The 22,534-nt window shown below is 43.9% G+C and overlaps 1 protein-coding gene across 5 annotated transcripts in view; it reads left to right on the top strand.

Moving 5' to 3' along the window:
* Positions 1 to 227: 227 nt before the first annotated feature.
* Positions 228 to 22,534, top strand: part of LOC115155587 (1-phosphatidylinositol 3-phosphate 5-kinase) — a 41,645-nt gene continuing 19,338 nt past the window's right edge. Inside the window, exons 1-20 of one of the 5 annotated variants that reach the window (XM_029702322.1) lie at positions 228 to 411; positions 3,517 to 3,701; positions 5,215 to 5,376; positions 5,805 to 5,831; positions 6,430 to 6,539; positions 8,408 to 8,579; positions 9,189 to 9,390; positions 12,618 to 12,728; positions 14,514 to 14,603; positions 15,933 to 16,071; positions 16,300 to 16,457; positions 16,638 to 16,749; positions 16,975 to 17,122; positions 19,353 to 19,520; positions 19,801 to 19,860; positions 20,034 to 20,163; positions 20,482 to 20,662; positions 20,927 to 21,001; positions 21,108 to 21,215; positions 21,304 to 21,444. In XM_029702322.1, the coding sequence (XP_029558182.1) occupies positions 356 to 411; positions 3,517 to 3,701; positions 5,215 to 5,376; positions 5,805 to 5,831; positions 6,430 to 6,539; positions 8,408 to 8,579; positions 9,189 to 9,390; positions 12,618 to 12,728; positions 14,514 to 14,603; positions 15,933 to 16,071; positions 16,300 to 16,457; positions 16,638 to 16,749; positions 16,975 to 17,122; positions 19,353 to 19,520; positions 19,801 to 19,860; positions 20,034 to 20,163; positions 20,482 to 20,662; positions 20,927 to 21,001; positions 21,108 to 21,215; positions 21,304 to 21,444 (2,535 nt within the window). In that variant the 5' untranslated portion in view covers positions 228 to 355. Of the gene's footprint in view, positions 412 to 1,173; positions 1,470 to 3,516; positions 3,702 to 5,214; positions 5,377 to 5,804; positions 5,832 to 6,429; positions 6,540 to 8,407; positions 8,580 to 9,188; positions 9,391 to 12,617; positions 12,729 to 14,513; positions 14,604 to 15,932; positions 16,072 to 16,299; positions 16,458 to 16,637; positions 16,750 to 16,974; positions 17,123 to 19,352; positions 19,521 to 19,800; positions 19,861 to 20,033; positions 20,164 to 20,481; positions 20,663 to 20,926; positions 21,002 to 21,107; positions 21,216 to 21,303; positions 21,445 to 22,534 lie in introns of those variants that run through there. The other 4 variants (XM_029702323.1, XM_029702325.1, XM_029702324.1 and 1 more) reach the window with 4 other exon arrangements.

The following is a 22,534-nucleotide window of genomic DNA, read 5'->3' as shown; positions in this document are numbered from 1 at the left end:
AATGATAGACTGTATAATTCATAAAATAATCATGCTTTCCACATGTTTAAAATGAGTCAAAAAAGGTGTGGTCTTTGTATATGCAGCCCGTCTGGTAACGGGCCCATAGACTGTATACTATAAAGAACAAGTACAAACCATTCAACAGTTTAGAGTTGAAAGCACTGAATCATTAACCCATATGACTCATTTCCTTTGAGGCAGTCAAGGATGACTAGGAACTGAGTTCACGTGACAGTCACACGGCAAAAGGTTGCGATATCTCATGGTTGGATAATAGAAGGGCTGACAGGAAGAGTTATTGTTTAGAATTCATTCACTCTTTGAAGTCAATTGAGAGACAGCTGTTATAGATATGGACTCTGTGCGCTCCTGGCTCCTGGCCTACAACAACAGAATAGCCAGGCTCAGGTTGGTTATATTTGCCTTAACTCAAGCAATGCTCTGAATAAACTAACTTATTTCACAATTAAATGGAGCTAACAATGTTCCACAAGTTACAAACTCAGCTATACTAAAGTTTCCGCACTAATGTCAGTGTTTTCTGAAAGTGCTTGAAATAATCTTCATGTGAATTGATGAAGTCGTTAGAATTGAGAAAGTGAAACTAGTGTTGAAGAGATGGTTGTGGATGCACCACAGTCCATTGTGAATGTTTGTCAACTAAGAGAAAGTGGATTTTTTTTGTGGCGTTCATTTCAACTGTGATAAACTGCACGACTCAAATAGCATGGAAGTCAAAGAAATTGGATATGATTGTTGTTATGGATATGATTGTGGCTGCGGCAGGAAAGTATCTGGGGTTTCAGGAATTCACAGCCAGTGGTGGAAAAGTACCCGATTGTCATACTTAAGTAAAAGTAAAGATACCTTCATAGAAAATGACTCAAGTAAAAGTCACCCAGTAAAATACTACTTGAATAAAAGTATCAAAAGTAAATGTAATTGCAAAAATATACTTAAGTATAAGTCATTTCAAATTGCTTATATTAATTAAACCAGACCGCACAATTGTCTTGTTTTGTATTTATTTACGGATAGTCAGGGGCACACTCCAACACTCAGATATAATTTACAAACGAATCATTTGTGTTTAGTGATTCCACCAGATTAGAGGCATTAGGGATGGCCAGGGATGATGTGCCGATCAGACATGGATTATTGATTTTACCCATAGAGGCAAGGAGCATGTTGAGTGACAACGTGGTAGTCAGTATAATTAGAGTATTTTTTTTATCCACATCACTTTTGTATTTTGGGATCTGTTATTTTAATTCTGCCGTAAAACCCAACAAAGAAGTGGGCTCAGCCTTGTCTCGTGATCGCAACAGTTCAATCGACTCTCGACTCGTCCTGTCTGGCTCGGGGGTCACTGTGCTTTTGGAAAGATAGGGTAGCTACTCCACTTCGCAGGAATTTACCTAATTAGCTGTATTCATACAGGGATGTACAAGGAGTCCAACACACAGGTAATTTGTGAAATTCAGTTACGAGCGTTTACTCCTTCATTTATCTAACTTCAGTGGGCCTGCTATCTCGCTAGCAAGCTCACTGACTCGCCAGGCACATGTAATCAGAAAGCTAGCTAGCTTTACACTACCCCATCCAGAGACTAACATTCTTGGGCAAGCTTTAGTCTGTTCGGCTACTACTGTAGCTATCTGAGTAATTAAGTTAATAGATTTTGATCTGTATGGTACTTCTTTACAGTGGTTATTGGTGGGTTGAATTATGTTTTGTCTTCTTGCATGGCGATGATAACACACGTTAGTTAGTTGTTACCACAGGTGTTAACGTTACTTTTAACAATAGTCAGTTAGCTAGCAGTATTAGCAATACACTAACAGTATGGCTATGTAGCTAGTTTACACACATGATCATAATTGCAGTGTGAGGTTGAACGCGACATGTGTATAACTACAACCAGGTACCAAGTCGGAGATTTCAGAGTTTCCTAGTTCTGCGGCATTAGCTTTCTCAGCTGTCATTATAGGTCTGAGTGGTCACATGACAGGGTGGGAAACATACTGGTGATGTTGTCGTTTTCCTCCGGTCCATCCCTCCACAAGCGGTAACCATAGCTACTTCTCTTACTGCTGTTAAGAGCAACAGTTTATCTTCGTTTGAAGACGAAAACAGCAAAAGTCAGATACTACATTTATTGCAAGTACAAATTCCGTTGTTTTATCAAACAGTATTTTGTTGTTGTCTAATTTGCATGTTCTGAACTTATGCAGTGATACGTTCCTCAGCTCAGTGGTAGTTGATGCTTGTTGTTGACTTAACTTGAATAGGACAGATGATCGACTAAGTAGGCTAGTCTAAATCACTTGTTCTTGCCTTTGAACATCATTATTTGAATAGAGAAATATACATTGGATGACTAGTTTTGACTTTGACAATATACATAAATAACCATGTTGTACTGTATTTATACTCAGCCAGATATAAGCTGGTGTTGGTTTGCACTCGTGGATCGTGGTAGGTCGACTGCCCATCAATGCTACTGTTTGCAAGGACTATAAGGACTACTCTCAAGTCAACAATTCGAGAGCTTGGTTCCTTTATTTTTTTATTTAACCTTTATTTAACTAGGCAAGTCAGTTAAGAACACATTCTTATTTTCAATGATGGCCTACAAAAAGGCAAAAGGCCTCCTGCGGGCACGGGGGATATGTGTGTATATATATATATATAACCCCATGAAATGATGATCCATCTTCTAGTGCAGTGAAACAACTTCACCACTTGTGCTCGACTTCAATTGAATCTGTCACAGCAACAGCATATTATGCATAAACTTTGTTTATAAACTACAGTACTCAAAAACATTGATTTTATTTGACCATGGAAAAGAAGCTACAGCAAATATACAGCAATGCTGGTTTGATCGAATTACAACTATAGCTTACTAGGTAGAACATAATACTTAAGGAACCGATTGAGTGCAAAACAGCCCAGAGCAGTAGTGGTTGTGTTGTGAACCACATGTTTCTCAGGCTTACTCTCACAGGAGGCACATGATTCTTCTCACTCTCTCCCAACTTTGTAACAGAGCAAACAGGAAGGCTGGCAGAGGCATTAGCCTATAAGCAGAAAGGGAATAAAGAATTTCTTTGATTTTTGCTGAGCTTTTGACACTTCTAGAGCTTGGTTCTAAGGTTCTATCTGTAAAAAGGTGATTTGGAGATAACTGGCTTTAAAGATCTAAATCCTTATTGTTTTGAATGGTGTCAACAATTTGTATGTTGTATTGTTTTGAAGTTAACAACATGAATTTGGGTTTTTAGAGTACTATAAAAGTAGAGAACATTGAACTGAACAAGGCTATGTCAGTAACTACATTTGAACAAAAATGCAGATAGAACCTGCCTAGTTAAATAAAGGTTAAATAAAAAGTCAAGTAGGCAATGGCACTGTTTAGGCCTAGTTGTTATCACACGATCAAGCAGAGGATCACCATGATGTGACCACAATGTCCTGGTCTCAACAAGATATAATTTGTCTTTCCAACAGGAGCAGTGACATGGACGCTGAGGACAAATCCTTGCCCTCTACGCTGGATTGCAGTGTGAAGCCTCCCATCTCCCCTGGCAGCCCATCTCACCTGACACACTTCAAACCCCTGACTCCAGAGCAGGACGAGCCTCCGCTCCGGTCAGCCTACAGCTCCTTCGTCAACCTGTTCCGCTTCAATAAAGGTCATTTACCAAGGTCACACACACACAGATTGTTTTGAGATGGTTGACTTTACAGTCTTTTGAAATGTTCATTTTCTAGTAAGCCTATGCATTACGATGAAGAGACAAGACAAAGTGACTGAGTCAGAGTCCAGCACATTCTCTATTAACCACAAGGAAGTTTATTACTAGCTTAATGTTGTTTTGTCACACTGCTCTTCTTGTTATTTCTCATTCTGTGGAGTAGCCTATAGCAGCCTGTAATTTGCAGTACTGTATAGTCAAGGCTCCTGTACTGTCCCCTAGAATGCAGGGAAAGTTACTTCTGTAGCCTTGACTACCAGTCTGGTTTACAGCCAGAATTCGTTTGAGGAAGCAGAATGGAACGGAATGCAGCCCAGATCAGAACCCATGTCCTGTGAGGTAATGTGATAGAATGTTGTCTAGGTGCCAGGAGGGGGCCTTTCAACCACATGGGCCATCATGTGTCTCCCTCTCTTCAGGCCCCGTCCTCACTGGCAGGCCCCGTCCTCACTGGCAGGCCCCTCACCAAGGCAACAGAGCTCTGCTCACATACCAGAGCTTGGAGCATTTAAATATTCGGTCCTGCTTTATTTGAAGTGCAACTTATGAAGGCTTCATAAAACATTCATATAGGCTTCATAAGCACTACATAGATGCTTCACAAATCATCTATAATCTTATATCATGCTTTATAAAGATTCATAATGTGGCATAACTGTGTGACATAACCATCAATTTATTTGTTCACATTTGTTCGTCTTTTATATGGCATGAAATACAGTTATAGATGATTTGTGACCCACTTATGCAGTGTTATTGAAGCCTTCATAAGATGCACTTCAAATAAAGCAGGACCAAATATTCTATTCACAGTATTCATATTCTTTAAATTCATCTGTTATTATAAGATAATTGGCGATTCAATTCTGATTGGATTAGAAGAGAGAGCATGTTCTTGACAGCAACAGCAATGTATATGGTAGCCGTGTTTCGCTCGTCTTATTAGACACAACATACTCCCGAGTGGCGCAGCGGTCTAAGGCACTGCATCTCAGTGCTAGAGACGTCATTACAGACACCCTGGTTCGAATCCAGGCTGTATCACAACCGGCCGTGATTGGGAGTCCCATCGGGCGGCGCACAATTGGCCCAGCGTCGTCCGGATTTGGTCGGTGTAGGCTGTCATTGTAAATAAGAATTTGTTCTTAACTGACTTGCCTAGTTAAATAAAGGTTAAATGTAATTTTTATATATTTTTTAAACACTTAAAATATTCCTCTTATTTAAAGTGACCTTTGTATTGCTAAAATAGGAGTACTGACTTAACACAACAAAGGTTATTTCTGGATAGGAATGTACTACAGACGTATAAAGCATTGTCATGTTTGTAGTATGGCACTCTATATGTCATACAAAAGTATACGGCTTTGTCATCATGGGTAGGTGTGATGATGTTTCAATTAACTTTATTGACCTTAAATGACCCGTTGTGATTGGTCTGTGTGTACAGAGGAGGGGCGGCCGCCCTCAGTGACAGAGAAACCGGATGTGGTTTTGACGTCAACCACTGGGGAGCGTAGGAGCTGGACCAGCCCAGCACACTCCATCCACGGCTCTGGGACCCATAGGAAACAACACCCCGACCTGCTCCGTAGAACGTCCACCGCCTCAGGTAACACACACACATTCTTACTCATACTAGGGCCACAGGAGGGACACATACACTGTATGTCCAGTGCTGCGGTTGTTTCACAGTTGTAAGCCAACCTATCCTCTTCCAACAGTGGTTCTTTAAAACGTTGACATTTTGAGTGATTGCATGATCTCTGACCTGACAATGATGGTGAAGAATCAGTTTCACCCTGAACAAATTGATGTGACTAGTCGTAATTACAGCTAAGAGCTGACCTCTAGTCAAGTTTAGAGGAGAGGATGGACTGTTTGGACTACTTCTTATTTTACCCCACAGTTGTTTTGTATAGCTGTGAAGCATAGACGTTCTTGACATTAGTTTTACATAGAGAGGAGAGAAGAAGAATGGACGATGTGAAAAGCATGACATCCATTGAAAACGCTGATGTATGGCTTTTCTTTTTGCAGGGGACTGGCCATTATGGCCGGGTCAGGGTGAGGGCCTGTGTGTTTGATAAGATCTCCAAAATGGTTTTGCACCTGATTTTAACAACCTGGTTTCAGAGTGGGCGGCTAACTCAAGCACCTGAGTGGTTTTGTGTGTTTGGTTGATTGAACTATATTTTGGCATGTATCGATGAAGTGCCTTCTCGTGTTGTTTTGCTGCCAACAATGATATTTGGAAAGTTGTGTGTTTTTGCATAATGATATAAGAACTAACATGCTCCCTTTTATGTTTCTTACTTAAAAGCGATATCTGTTTTAATTGTATTCATATGAACCATAATTGTTCACTAGAGCCTAGTTTATGGGAACTGATATACCAGTAAGCTTCTGTTGTGCAGTCCTTTTAAACTAACCTGCCATTAGCAAAAGGAAATCCTTGTAGACATTTTATTGTACATTTCCAAGCCCATATTGGGCTATAGCATACAGTCTATTTACAGAGGTAGAAAAAGGTGCTCTCTGTCTCCCTCCTTTACCGTTCTGCATTTTATTTGCATGAAAAGGGAGCATTTGCGTGACTTGAATGGTTAGGTGAAGTGTGTTTTATGAAGTGTATGCTGAATGTTTGCACCATGTGTGCTCCTAGAGGGCCGTAGGAAACCAGAAACGCTCCTGAGCATTCACGACCCTCGTACAGCTGTTCAGCTCCGCACTGCTCTGAAAAGACTCAAGGAGATCATGGAGGGAAAGAGCCAGGTATCTATCATGCCATTATCCCATCACGTCATTAACTCATTACTCCATCACGCCATTAACTCATTACTCCATCACGCCATTAACTCATTACCCCATTACTCCATCACGCCATTAACTCATTACCCCATTACTCCATCACGCCATTAACTCATTACTCCATCACGCCATTAACTCATTACCCCATTACTCCATCACGCCATTAACTCATTACTCCATCACGCCATTAACTCATTACCCCATTACTCCATCACGCCATTACCCCATTACTCCATCACGCCATTAACTCATTACCCCATTACTCCATCACGCCATTACCCCATTACTCCATCACGCCAAGTAGCCCATCACACCATTACACAGTTTCTGCTGTTTATTGTACCTCACATCACACTGCTGCTGTTTATAGTACCTCACACTGCTGTTGTTTATAGTACCTCACACTGCTGTTGTTTATAGTACCTCACACTGCTGTTGTTTATAGTACCTCACACTGCTGTTGTTTATAGTACCTCACACTGCTGTTGTTTATAGTACCTCACACTGCTGCTGTTTATAGTACCTCACACTGCTGTTGTTTATAGTACCTCACACTGCTGTTGTTTATAGTACCTCACACTGCTGTTGTTTATAGTACCTCACACTGCTGCTGTTTATAGTACCTCACACTGCTGTTGTTTATAGTACCTCACACTGCTGTTGTTTATAGTACCTCACACTGCTGTTGTTTATAGTACCTCACACTGCTGTTGTTTATAGTACCTCACACTGCTGTTGTTTATAGTACCTCACACTGCTGTTGTTTATAGTACCTCACATCACACTGCTGTTGTTTATTGTACCTCACACTGCTGTTGTTTATAGTACCTCACACTGCTGTTGTTTATTGTACCTCACATCACACTGCTGTTGTTTATTGTACCTCACACTGCTGTTGTTTATAGTACCTCACACTGCTGTTGTTTATTGTACCTCACACTGCTGTTGTTTATAGTACCTCACACTGCTGCTGTTTATAGTACCTCACACTGCTGTTGTTTATAGTACCTCACACTGCTGCTGTTTATAGTACCTCACACTGCTGCTGTTTATAGTACCTCACACTGCTGTTGTTTATAGTACCTCACGTCACACTGCTGTTGTTTTTATTTAGAGTAATGTAACCTAGCTAACAATCACAGTCACACACAGACAACTGTTCCAAATATAGGACAGCATGTTAAGACCCCTCTTATTCTTCAAAAGGAGCTGGTTATTGTTTCATCTGACCGTTTGATTTCAGTGAAACAGTTTCCGTATACTTTAATAAGACGTCTTCGTCAAATCAAACTTTGTCACATGCGCCGAATACAACAAGTGTAGACCTTACCGTGAAATGCTTACTTACAAGCCCTTAACCAACAATGCCGTTTTAAGAAAATTCCACAAAAAAAAGTAAGAGATAAGAATAACAAATCATTAAAGAGCAGCAGTGAATAACAATAGCAGGTCTATATACAGGGGGTACCAGTACAGTACAGAGTCAATGTGTCAATGTGTGGGGGCACCGGTGTCGAGGTAATTGAGGTAATTATGTACATGTAGGTAGAGTTGTTAAAGGGGCTATGTATAGATAATAACAGAGAGTAGTAGCGGCGTTGGGGGGGGAATAGTCTGGGTAGCCATTTCATTACCTGTTCAGGAGTCTTATGGCTTGGGGGGTAGAAGCTGTTTAGAAACCTCTTGGACATAGACTTGGTGCTCCGGTAGCAGAGAGAACAGTCTATGACTGGGTGGCTGGAGTCTAACAACACAGTTGTTAATAGAAGAGATACATAAAGAAGTCCAGGCTCATGACGCATTACAAACAGACCCTCTGGGATTGGTTGCAGGACAGTGACCTGAAGCAGTACTGGATGCCAGACAGTCAGTGTAAAGAGTGCTACGACTGCAACGAGAAGTTCACCACCTTCCGCCGCCGCCACCACTGCCGGCTCTGTGGACAGATCTTCTGTAGCCGCTGCTGCAACCAGGAAATCCCTGGCAAGTTCATGGGCTACACGGGTGAGTGCTTTGGGGAGGGGGGAGGCTCACAGGAGTGGGTGGTGGGGGGGGCAGCCCCGAAAGTTGTTCCCAAGGCAGGGTCACAGTGTGTTAAAGGCCACAGGCCCTACTAGTTTAAACTCCAGTTTGAATTCAATGCATTGTTGTACCTGTAACTTAGATGTGTTACAGGAAACACTAGGAGGTCTACCTCTGGGGATATGTATACACAGAGGCCTATGGGCACTCATAGCATGGTGTGTGTGTTTTCTGCTGTGGTTGTGTGTGTTAGCGAAGTTGGATTTTGGGTGAGTTGACTGGTTGACCAGTAGTGTTTGAGCACCCCTTGTTTGAAATAGCCCGAACATTGCTGTGATGTTTCATTGGTCTCAAATTCTCACATCTGTTTGAACTTTTGATGATGCTGTGATGTGACCTAACCATGCCATGCAGTGACCACACCACAGTAACCACAATACTGCCTCCATTCTAGCTCATAGCAGGACCCGCTCTTCCTCTCACTGACTCCTCCTCTCTCGGTCTCTTTCCCTTCCTCCATTGCACCTACCTACCTATCCCTCTCTCCTCTCTCGTCTCTCTCTCCTCTCTCTCGTTCATTACTGTGTGTAGGAGACCTGCGGGCCTGCACCTACTGCCGTAAGATCGCTCTGAGCTACTCCCAGTCTGCAGATTCTGGCTCCATAGGAGAGGACCTGTCTGCTCTGTCTGACTCCTCCGTCTGCATCCTGGAACCCAACGAGCCTCGCACCCCGGTCGGAGGACGCAAGTCAAGCCGCAACATCTTCCTAGAGAAGGACCTGACCTGGCAGAGGTGAACTAAGAGGAGACAGAGAGCAGAGGAACCTCTGTGAGGAACCATGCATGCCCCACAGAATGAAATAGATCAATATATAATAACATGTTATTGTATCTCTACGGCATGCACCCCTCCCTCGCATGGACCCCTAGTTAATCGTCCCGTTCCCCTCATACATAAGATGCATGCACACCTCCCTCGCATGGACCCCTAGTTAATCGTCCCGTTCCCCTCATACATAAGATGCATGCACCCCTCCCTCGCATGGACCCCTAGTCAATTGTTCCGTTCCCCTCATACATAAGATGCATGCACCCCTCCCTCGCATGGACCCCTAGTCAATTGTTCCGTTCCCCTCATACATAAGATGCATGCACCCCTCCCTCGCATGGACCCCTAGTCAATTGTTCCGTTCCCCTCATACATAAGATGCATGCACCCCTCCCTCGCATGGACCCCTAGTTAATCGTCCCGTTCCCCTCATACATAAGATGCATGCACACCTCCCTCGCATGGACCCCTAGTCAATTGTTCCGTTCCCCTCATACATAAGATGCATGCACACCTCCCTCGCATGGACCCCTAGTCAATTGTTCTGTTCCCCTCATACATAAGATGCATGCACACCTCCCTCGCATGGACCCCTAGTCAATTGTTCCGTTCCCCTCATACATAAGATGCATGCACACCTCCCTCGCATGGACCCCTAGTCAATTGTTCCGTTCCCCTCATACATAAGATGCATGCACACCTCCCTCGCATGGACCCCTAGTCAATCGTCCCGTTCCCCTCATACATAAGATGCATGCACACCTCCCTCGCATGGACCCCTAGTTAATCGTCCCGTTCCCCTCATACATAAAATGCATGCACACCTCCCTCGCATGGACCCCTAGTTAATCGTTCCGTTCCCCTCATACATAAGATGCATGCACCCCTCCCTCGCATGGACCCCTAGTTAATCGTTCCGTTCCCCTCATACATAAGATGCATGCACACCTCCATCGCATGGACCCCTAGTCAATCGTCCCGTTCCCCTCATACATAAGATGCATGCACCCCTCCCTCGCATGGACCCCTAGTTAATCGTTCCGTTCCCCTCATACATAAGATGCATGCACCCCTCCCTCGCATGGACCCCTAGTTAATCGTTCCGTTCCCCTCATACATAAGATGCATGCACCCCTCCATCGCATGGACCCCTAGTTAATCGTTCCGTTCCCCTCATACATAAGATGCATGCACCCCTCCATCGCATGGACCCCTAGTTAATCGTTCCGTTCCCCTCATACATAAGATGCATGCACCCCTCCCTCGCATGGACCCCTAGTTAATCGTTCCGTTCCCCTCATACATAAGATGCATGCACCCCTCCCTCGCATGGACCCCTAGTTAATCGTTCCGTTCCCCTCATACATAAGATGCATGCACACCTCCATCGCATGGACCCCTAGTTAATCGTTCCGTTCCCCTCATACATAAGATGCATGCACCCCTCCCTCGCATGGACCCCTAGTTAATCGTTCCGTTCCCCTCATACATAAGATGCATGCACACCTCCATCGCATCAACTTTCAGTCATCTATTTGTTCCCTTACCTCACCTTTTTTCTGTGTTTTCTCACTGTGTAAAGCCTCCATGTTTCTCACTGTGTAAAGCCTCCATGTTTCCCTCTGTGTATAGCCTCCGGGTTTCCCTCTGTGTATAGCCTCCGGGTTTCCCTCTGTGTATAGCCTCCGGGTTTCCCTCTGTGTATAGCCTCCGGGTTTCCCTCTGTGTATAGCCTCCGTGTTTCCCTCTGTGTATAGCCTCCGTGTTTCCCTCTGTGTATAGCCTCCGGGTTTCCCTCTGTGTATAGCCTCCGGGTTTCCCTCTGTGTATAGCCTCCGGGTTTCCCTCTGTGTATAGCCTCCGGGTTTCCCTCTGTGTATAGCCTCCGGGTTTCCCTCTGTGTATAGCCTCCGGGTTTCCCTCTGTGTATAGCCTCCGTGTTTCCCTCTGTGTATAGCCTCCGTGTTTCCCTCTGTGTATAGCCTCCGTGTTTCCCTCTGTGTATAGCCTCCGTGTTTCCCTCTGTGTATAGCCTCCGTGTTTCCCTCTGTGTATAGCCTCTGTGTTTCCCTCTGTGTATAGCCTCCGGGTTTCCCTCTGTGTATAGCCTCCGGGTTTCCCTCTGTGTATAGCCTCCGGGTTTCCCTCTGTGTATAGCCTCCGTGTTTCCCTCTGTGTATAGCCTCCGTGTTTCCCTCTGTGTATAGCCTCCGTGTTTCCCTCTGTGTATAGCCTCTGTGTTTCCCTCTGTGTATAGCCTCCGGGTTTCCCTCTGTGTATAGCCTCCGTGTTTCCCTCTGTGTATAGCCTCCGTGTTTCCCTCTGTGTATAGCCTCCGTGTTTCCCTCTGTGTATAGCCTCCGGGTTTCCCTCTGTGTATAGCCTCCGGGTTTCCCTCTGTGTATAGCCTCCGTGTTTCCCTCTGTGTATAGCCTCTGTGTTTCCCTCGGTGTATAGCCTCTGTGTTTCCCTCTGTGTATAGCCTCTGTGTTTCCCTCGGTGTATAGCCTCCGTGTTTCCCTCTGTGTATAGCCTCCGGGTTTCCCTCTGTGTATAGCCTCTGTGTTTCCCTCGGTGTATAGCCTCTGTGTTTCCCTCTGTGTATAGCCTCTGTGTTTCCCTCGGTGTATAGCCTCCGGGTTTCCCTCTGTGTATAGCCTCCGTGTTTCCCTCTGTGTATAGCCTCCGTGTTTCCCTCTGTGTATAGCCTCTGTGTTTCCCTCGGTGTATAGCCTCTGTGTTTCCCTCTGTGTATAGCCTCTGTGTTTCCCTCGGTGTATAGCCTCCGTGTTTCCCTCTGTGTATAGCCTCCGGGTTTCCCTCTGTGTATAGCCTCTGTGTTTCCCTCGGTGTATAGCCTCTGTGTTTCCCTCTGTGTATAGCCTCTGTGTTTCCCTCTGTGTATAGCCTCTGTGTTTCCCTCTGTGTATAGCCTCCGGGTTTCCCTCTGTGTATAGCCTCTGTGTTTCCCTCTGTGTATAGCCTCCGTGTTTCCCTCTGTGTATAGCCTCGGTGTTTCCCTCTGTGTATAGCCTCTGTGTTTCCCTCTGTGTATAGCCTCCGTGTTTCCCTCTGTGTATAGCCTCTGTGTTTCCCTCTGTGTATAGCCTCCGGGTTTCCCTCTGTGTATAGCCTCCGGGTTTCCCTCTGTGTATTCCTACTCTCATCTTTGTCTTTTCCTTCAAATGCAGAGTTGAAGAGACAGAGGAGAGAGACACACTAAGCGCTCTTCATCCCCCATGTCCTCTCCCTCCCTGCCCACTCCCCTCCGCCTGTCCTCCTTTTCTTCCCCTGTATACTGGGTGGGTTCTTTCTCCCAGCATGGTCCACTTTCATTGGATGTCTTTAATTGAAAACCATCTCTCAGCAATTATTCAGATCCATTTTATAACCATAAATTGTCAATGCAAAAAACAAGCGAATTATGAAAAGAAATTGGGTTGTGTTTTTCAAAGACAGATCTTGTTTGATTTTGTCAGAGAACGCATGCTATTGTGTAATTGATTATCGCTAATAACATTCCATCCCATTAAACCATGTGACTCGCTTTGATCTAATAACATTCCATCCCGTTAAACCACGTGACTCGCTTTGATCTAATAACATTCCATCCCGTTAAACCACGTGACTCGCTTTGAGCTAATAACATTCCATCCCATTAAACCACGTGACTCGCTTTGAGCTAATAACATTCCATCCCGTTAAACCACGTGACTCGCTTTGATCTAATAACATTCCATCCCGTTAAACCACGTGACTCGCTTTGAGCTAATAACATTCCATCCCATTAAACCACGTGACTCGCTTTGAGCTAATAACATTCCATCCCATTAAACCATGTGACTCGCTTTGATCTAATAACATTCCATCCCGTTAAACCACGTGACTCGCTTTGATCTAATAACATTCCATCCCGTTAAACCACGTGACTCGCTTTGAGCTAATAACATTCCATCCCATTAAACCACGTGACTCGCTTTGATCTAATAACATTCCATCCCATTAAACCACGTGACTCGCTTTGATCTAATAACATTCCATCCCATTAAACCACGTGACTCGCTTTGATCTAATAACATTCCATCCCATTAAACCACGTGACTCGCTTTGATCTAATAACATTCCATCCCGTTAAACCACGTGACTCGCTTTGATCTAATAACATTCCATCCCATTAAACCACGTGACTCGCTTTGATCCAATCATCAGTGTGATACTCTTGCTCCTAACGACATGTCTCAGAGAAACTATTTGTCCCTTTCTCTCCTGGTGTAGAAAAACTCCCATTGGGGTGAGAAAGAAGTGCTGTTGTTTTTATGACCATTCAAACTTCTCTGACAGCTTGTAACAGTTTTGGCTTTCTTTTACTTTTGAGATGAGCCTTACCCCTCTAGCCCTACCATATTAACACTTCTGCATACGTCGACCATAACTAGTTACAGTAGTGTTACATGGACGTCAAAGGATTTAGTTCAGGTATGAATTAGTTTGCGTGTGTGTCAGTTTGATTCACCAGGAGTCTCAGAGCAGAGATATGAATTAGTTTGCATGTGTGTCAGTTTGATTCACCAGGAGTCTCAGAGCAGAGATATGAATTAGTTTGCATGTGTGTCAGTTTGATTCACCAGGAGTCTCAGAGCAGAGATATGAATTAGTTTGATTCACCAGGAGTCTCAGAGCAGAGATATGAATTAGTTTGCATGTGTGTCAGTTTGATTCACCAGGAGTCTCAGAGCAGAGATATGAATTAGTTTGCATGTGTGTCAGTTTGATTCACCAGGAGTCTCAGAGCAGAGATATGAATTAGTTTGCATGTGTGTCAGTTTGATTCACCAGGAGTCTCAGAGCAGAGATATGAATTAGTTTGCATGTGTGTCAGTTTGATTCACCAGGAGTCTCAGAGCAGAGATATGAATTAGTTTGATTCACCAGGAGTCTCAGAGCAGAGATATGAATTAGTTTGCATGTGTGTCAGTTTGATTCACCAGGAGTCTCAGAGCAGAGATATGAATTAGTTTGCATGTGTGTCAGTTTGATTCACCAGGAGTCTCAGAGCAGAGATATGAATTAGTTTGCATGTGTGTCAGTTTGATTCACCAGGAGTCTCAGAGCAGAGGTATGAATTCTAGACTGACTGGGCTACAAGAGGATGGAGGCAAGTCCCCAATAAGGAAGCGGTGAGTGTCTGCTTTTGGCCCATATTTTTATAGAACCCTTTTACAGCTAGTTTTTTCCCAACTCTGTTTAGGGCTTGTATTTTGGTGCCCGGTTCTCTGATGGTGCACCCTATAGAGAGATGTACGTTATATATACAATAGTATGTGAACACCCCTTAAAATTAGTGGATTCAGCTATTTCAACCACACCCGTTGCTGACAGGTGTATTAAATCGAGCACACAGCCATGCAATCAGTGACTTTCAATGTAGCACTGTCATAGGATGCCACCTTTCCAACAAGTCAGTTCATAAAATTTCTGCCCTGCTAGAACTGCCCCGGCCAACTGTAAGTGCTGTTATTGTGAAGTGGAAACGTCTAGGAGCAATAACGGCTCAGCCGCGAAGTGGTAGGCCACACAAGCTCACAGAACGGGACTGCTGAGTGCTGAAGCTCATAGTACATACACGTCTCTCCTCGGTTGCAACACTCACTACTGAGTTCCAAACTGCCTCTGGACGCAACGTCAGCACAAGAACTGTTCGTCAGGAGCTTCATGAAATGGTTTCCGTGGCCAAGCAGCCTCACACAAGCCTAAGATCACCATGCGGGATGCCAAGCGTCGGCTGGAGTGGTGTAAAGCTCTCCGCCATTGAACTCTGGAGCAGTGGAAACACAATCTCTGGTGCGATGAATCACACTTCAACATTTGGGAGTCTGACATACGAATCTGGGTTTGGCGGATGCCAGGAAAATGCTGCCTGCCCCAATGCATAGTGCCAACTGTAAAGTTTGTTGGAGGAGAAAAAATGGTCGGGGCTGTTTTTCCTGGTTCGGGCCCCTTAGTTCCAGTGAAGGGGCATCTTAACGCTACAGCATACAATGACATTCTAGACAATTCTGTGCTTCCAACTTTGTGGCAACAGTTTGCGGAAGGCCCTTTCCTGTTTCCGCATGAGTTCCATACAGAAATGGTTTGACGAGATCGGTGTGGAAGAACTTGACTGCCCTGCACAGAGCCCTGACCTCAACCCCATCGAACACCTTTGGGATGAATTGGAACGCTGACTACAAGCCAGGCCTAATCACCCAACCTCAGTGCCAACCTCACTAATGCTCTTGTGGCTGAATGGAAGCAAGTCCCCACAGCAATGTTCCAACATCTAATGGAAAGCCTTCCCAGAAGAGTGGAGGCTGTTATAACAGCAAAGGGGGACCAACTCCATATTAATGCCTATGATTTTGGAATGAGAAGTTCAAGGTTTCTCCCCACATGCACACACACATTCTCAGAGAAATAGGGTGCAGAATGCCCTGCAGGTCCTGTAATGCCATCCCTGTCATATCCAGGTCAGCCAGTGTGACCAACCTGTCCCTGGACCGGTCTGGCTCCTCCATGGTGCCCTCCTATGACAGCTCAGTGAGCCCCCAGACCAGTAGGACCATGCCCAATCCTGACCACAGTGAAGAGGAGAGGAAGATACTGCTGGTAGGGATGCTATCTTTTTCTTTACTTTTCTCTTTCCCCTTCTATCTCTCTCTTTATCCCTTTCTCTCACTCGCTCCCTCTTTCCAGCTTGTCCTTACGCTCTCTCACTCTCCCTCCATTCTCTTTCTAGCCCTGTCTGTATATTTTTCCACTCCAATTTCCACTCCATTGTTGACAAAGCATACAATAAAAACTGATTTTTCACTGACTGACTTTCATGACATGTAGGACTCATCCCAGCTCAAAGACCTGTGGAAGAAGATTTGTAACAACAGTACTGGCATGGAGTTCCAGGACCACCGCTACTGGCTCCGTACATACCCCAACTGCATTGTGGGGAAGGAGCTGGTCAACTGGCTGCTGAGGAGTGGAACCATCTCCACCAGGTATAGACATACTGTATCATGGCTACCTGACTGATGTCTGAATAACGATATTGTATAAAGAAGAGATTACATGAGTTAGAAAATGTTTTCTCTCTTGCCTACATCTTCTTGCTCTTCCATCTTTCTCACTCCTCCACTCTCTCTCGCTCATCCGTCCGTCCGTCACTCACTCTCTTCCAGGGCCCAGGCGATAGCCATTGGTCAGGCTGTGGTAGACGGTCGTTGGTTGGACTGTGTCACTCACCACGACCAGCTGTTCAGGGATGAGTACGCTCTCTATCGCCCCCTCCAGGTGAGATACTGTTTTGTGGGAATAAGGGGACGAGCCTGCCTACTTCTCCCTATAGCCACTTGGTTTATTACATGTAGCCACTCATCCAACAACTTTGTGCAGCAGTGATGCCACTGCAGCCGAAGGGCGCTAAAAGCTCACCACACTTCAATTAAGAGGGTGGTGGTGAGGATGATGATGATGATGATGGTGTTGGTGGTGGTGATGATGTTCTCTTGTCTTCAGAGCACGGATTTCTCTGAGACCCCGTCTCCTGACAGTGACAGTGTCAACTCTCTGGAGGGACACTCAGAACCCTCCTGGTTCAAAGACATCAAGTTTGACGACAGTGACACAGACCAGGTGGCTGACGAGAATGACTATGTCACGCCCAGTATGTATCCCAGCATGCCTTGTGACTTTAGCCCTCAGGCTAAACATTACAACAACCAGCATCATGTCTATGCCTGCTTTCTTCTTAAAGGTCCAATGCAGCCATTTTTCTCAATATCAAATCATTTCTGGGTAACAATGAAGTACCTTACTCTGATTTCAATTAAAATGGTCAAAAAGCAAGAATTTAGCTTGGACTGTCTTTGAGTGGGGAGGGGAAAACTGAACTAGCTGTTATTGGCAGAGAGGTTTGGAACTCTTTCTTATTAACCACTTTATCACCAAGTGATGTCAGCAGGCAGGCCAAAAGTTAATCCCACCAAAACAGGCAAATTTCAGGCAGTCTTTTCAAACAGCTGTTACACTAAAAGGGCATTATCATACTTTTCACAATATTATTCCAACCTCAGTAGTGTGGTAGTATAGTTGAAGTCGGAAGTTTACATACACCTTAGCCAAATACATTTAAACTCAGTTTTTTACAATTCCTGAATTTAATCCAAGTAAAAATTCCCTGTTTTAGGTCAGTTAGGATCACCACTTTATTTTAATAATGTGAAATGTCAGAATAATAGTAGAGAGTGATTTATTTCAGCTTTTATTTCTTACATCACATTCCCAGTGGGTCAGAAGTTTACATACACTCAATTAGTATTTGGTAGCATTGCCTTTAAATTGTTTAACTTGGGTCAAACATTTCGGGTAGCCTTCCACAAGCTTCCCACAATAAGTTGGGTGAATTTTGGCTCATTCCTCCTGACAGAGCTGGTATAACTGAGTCAGGTTTGTAGGCCTCCTTGCTCGCACACGCTTTTTCAGTTCTGCCCACATATTTTCTATAGAATTGAGGTCAGGGCTTTGTGATGGCCACTCCAATACCTTGACTTTGTTGTCCTTAAGCCATTTTGCCACAACTTTGGAAGTATGCTTGGGGTCATTGTCCATTTGGAAGACCCATTTGCGACCAAGCTTTAACTTCCTGACTGATGTCTTGATGTTGCTTCAATATATCCACATAATTTTTCTCCCTCATGATGCCATCTATTTTGTGAAGTGCACCAGTCCCTCCTGCAGCAAAGCACCCCCACGCTTTACAGTTGGGATGTTGTTCTTCAGCTTGCAAGCCTCCCCCTTTTCCCTCCAAACATAACAATGGTCATTATGGCCAAACAGTTCTATTTTTGTTTCATCAGACCAGAGGACATTTCTCCAAAAAGTACTATCTTTCTCCCCGTGTGCAGTTGCAAACCGTAGTCTGGCTTTTTTATGGCGGTTTTGGAGCGGTGGCTTCTTCCTTGCTGAGCGGCCTTTCAGGTTATGTCGATATAGGACTCGTTTTACTGTGGATATAGATACTTTTGTACCTGTTTCCTCCAGCATCTTCACAAGGTCCTTTGCGGTTCTGGGATTGATTTGCACTTTTCGCACCAAAGTACGTTCATCTCTAGGAGACAGAACGCATCTCCTTCCTGAGTGGTATGACGGCTGCATGGTCCCATGGTGTTTATACTCGCATACCATTGTTTGTACAGATGAACGTGGTACCTTCAGCCATTTGGAAATTGCTCTTAAGCATGAACCAGACTTGTGGAGGTCTCCAATTTTTTTTTCTGAGGTCTTGGCTGATTTCTTTTGATTTTCCCATGATGTCAAGCAAGGAGGCACTAAGTTTGAAGGTAGGCCTTGAAATACATCCACAGGTACACCTCCAATTGACTCAAATTATGTCAATTAGCCTATCAGAAGCATCTAAAGCCATGACATCATTTTCTGGAATTTTCTAAGCTGTTTAAAGGCACAGTCAACTTAGTGTATGTACAGTTCTGACCCACTGGACATGTGACACAGTGAATTATAAGTGAAATAATCTGTCTGTAAACAATTGTTGGAAAAATTACTTCTGTCATGCACAAAGTAGATGTCCTAACCGACTTGCCAAAACTATAGTTTGTTAACAAGACATTTGTGGAGTGGTTGAAAAACGAGTTTTAATGACTCCAACCTAAGTGTATGTAAACTTCCCACTTCAACTGTATATAAAAGACAGGTAAATCACATTTTTGACTGCACTAGGCCATTAATATTGAGAGTAAACAATGGGTAGTTGAGTCTTTCTGTAATGTCTTTGAGATAACTCTTAGCATTTCTCTTACTACTTACTTCTTACTACAATCAATCAATCAATCAATCAATCAATCAATCAATCAATGCACCCCCCTCCCCCTCGTCAGACTCATCCAGCCCCAGTAAGAGGACGTCAGTCAGCAGTTTCCAGTCAGCGGTGGACAGTGACTCTGCTGCCTCCATCAATCTCAATATGGAGCAGGACAACGTCAACTTCCACATCAAGAAACAGTCCAAGTACCCCCATGTACCCCCGCACCCCAAGGAGCAGAAAGGTATGGTGCAACAAACACACAAACTGTCCCACCCCCATCGCTTCCACCTAAACAGGGACAGTCCTATCCCACTTCACTAGAATGATTGGTTGCTATTGTCTTGCTGAAAACAAACGCCTTTACCTAGACTTTTATTTTGATCGATTCACCTTAATCTGCAATAGCAAACAAAGAGGAACTTAACCTATTTGTTTGCTCAGCCAGTTCCCATAACAGGTATACGTTTATGGAAGGTGGAGTTGTGTTAATTTGTTTCTCCTCTTTCTCTCTCCTTTATCAGAGTACCTGGTCTCAGAGGATGGAGGACAGAATATCTCCATCAGTGACGCTTTCATCAAAGGTAGGAACTCCCCACTTCCTAGTTTAGTCTGGCTTCATTATGGATATTTTTTTGCAATTGGTACACTTTTCAACTCTTGAGCAGCTGTGTATTCTTTCTATTGAACAAGCAGTTGGTACTGAACCTAATGTACTGTAGCTGTAAACCAAGCTATCTCTCTCTGTGTGCTGCAGAGTCCCTGTTTAACCGTCGTGTGGAGGAGAAAGCTAACGAGATGCTGTTCACTCCTTTGGGCTGGCACCACAGCTCCCTGGACCAGCTCAGAGAGGAGAATGGAGAGAAGGAAGCCATGGAGAGGCTACTGTGAGTACAGTCGAATAACTTTAGAGGTTTGAAAATTGCTCAAATGTTTGTCAATCGTTTGTTTTGTTCATTAAATATGTATGTGAGTATAGGAAATGCTAGGCACTAGTGAAAAGTGAGGTTTGGAATGTAAAGACTAGTCTCTAGCCTACTAAATTGAAGTACAACTGGAACTGAACATATAAGGAATTCTTTAGATGAAGCAGAGATCTCTCAGTATCAATTAATGTAGTATGGTGTTATGTAAACATTTTTAGCTTTTGACTTAGCTGTTTTCTTTGCCCAGTATAACATGCAAACTTCTCTCCCCCTCCACAGCTCTGCCAACCACAGCCACATGATGGCGCTGCTGCAGCAGTTGCTGTACAGCGAGTCCCTGTGCCTCTCCTGGCGTGACATCATCGTTCCTGTGGTGAGGCAGGTAGTGCAGACGGTGCGGCCGGACGTTCGCAGCTGTGATGATGACATGGACATCAGACAACTGGTTCACGTCAAGAAGGTACCTCACTGACAGTTCTCTATTCTGACTTGAGATCTGGTTGATTAACTCAACTTTCCTTGCAAGTCTCCATATTGATGTCAATTAACGATTTATGCAAAAGTCTGCGTTGCCTGAACTCTTCTTTCAACTCTGAATCAGGTCTTTGTTATTTGGCTTTACTTAGACTTCACATACTGCAGGAGTAGACTGATGAGTAATTTTAGGTGACCAGAATGGCTGTCTTTTAACCTTCATTCGTTCTGCTTTTCTTTTTATTTATAGATTCCTGGAGGGAAGAAGTTTGACTCTGCGGTAGTGAATGGCTTTGTCTGTACCAAGAACATTGCCCACAAAAAAGTAAGTTCCCTTCTCTTATGTAACAACTACCATCTCTCCCTGTAAACACAGTCAGAAGGATTGCTTGTCTGTGAACTCAATAAAGTACAATTTGATCATATTTTAGATGAACTCGTACATCAAGAACCCCAAGATCCTGCTTCTGAAGTGTTCTATAGAGTATCTCTACAGAGAGGAGACCAAGTTCACCTGCATTGACCCCATCGTGCTTCAGGTCAGCCAGTTAGTAATTCCACATTTGCTAGCACCCATCCACAAATTCTAGAAATTAGGAAAAAGAAAATGTAATCTTTGTTACCCAGGAGCATGAGTTTCTGAAGAACTATGTTCAGCGTATAGTGGACGTGCGTCCCAACCTGGTGCTGGTGGAGAAGACTGTGTCTCGTATTGCTCAGGACATGCTGCTGGAGCACGGCATCACACTGGTTATCAACGTCAAACCGGTCAGTAGCTCTCTGTACTGCTAGTAAAATGATTAACTGGTGTTATCAATGTCAAACCAGTTGGTACTGCCCTGCCATCTCTCTAGCTCTCTGTACTAGCTAGACTAGCCTGGGTTGTTTCCAAACCCACCTTTTAGCAAGCTTAAGAACATCTTGCTTTTGTTAGTTTATTTAAAAAAAAATTGCAAATAGATTTGTGTTCTATCAATGTAAATGATGCAGACAATTACAATCATATATATATATATATTTTACACACACAGTACCAGTCAAAAGTTTGGACACATCTACTCATTCAAGGGTTTTTCTTTATTTTTACTATATTGTACATTGTAGAATAATAGTGAAGACATCAAAACGATGAAAAAAACCATATGGAATCATGTAGTAACCAAAAGAGTGTTAAACAATTGAAAAAATATTTCAGATTATTCAAAGTAGCCACCCTTTGCCTTGATGACTGACAGCTTTTCACATTCTTGGCATTCTCTCAACTAACTTCATGAGGTAGTCACCTGGAATGCATTTCAATTAACAGGTATGCCTGGTTAATTAATGGAATTTCTGTCCTCCTTAATGCGTTTGAGCCAATCAGTTGTGTTGTGACAAGGTACATTAGGGGTGGTATATACAGAAATTAGCCCTATTTGGTAAAAGACCAAGTCCATATTATGGCAAGAACAGCTCAAATAAGCGAAACGACAGTCCATCGTTACTTTAAGACATGAATGTCAGTCAATATGGAACATTTCAAAACTTTGAAAGTTTCTTCAAGTGCAGTTGCAAAAACCATCAAGTGCTATGATGAAACTGGCTCTCATGAGGACCACCACAGGAAAGGTAGACCCAGAGTTACCTTTGCTGCAGAGGATCCGTTTATTAGAGTTACCAGCCTCAGAAATTGCAGACCAAATAAATGCTTCAGAGTTCAAGTAACAGACACATCTCAACATCAACTGTTCAGAGGAGACTGCGGGAATCAGGATTTCATGGTCGAATTGCTGCAAAGAAACCACTACTGAAGGACACCAATAAGAAGAGACTTGCTTGGGCCAAGAAACACGAGCAATGGACATTAGACCAGGGGAAA

Source organism: Salmo trutta, chromosome 20 (assembly GCF_901001165.1).
Source record: "Salmo trutta chromosome 20, fSalTru1.1, whole genome shotgun sequence".
Classification (NCBI taxonomy): domain Eukaryota; kingdom Metazoa; phylum Chordata; class Actinopteri; order Salmoniformes; family Salmonidae; genus Salmo; species Salmo trutta.
The sequence above is the reverse complement of the archived record's forward strand: the minus strand, read 5'-3'. Positions and strand labels throughout refer to the sequence as shown.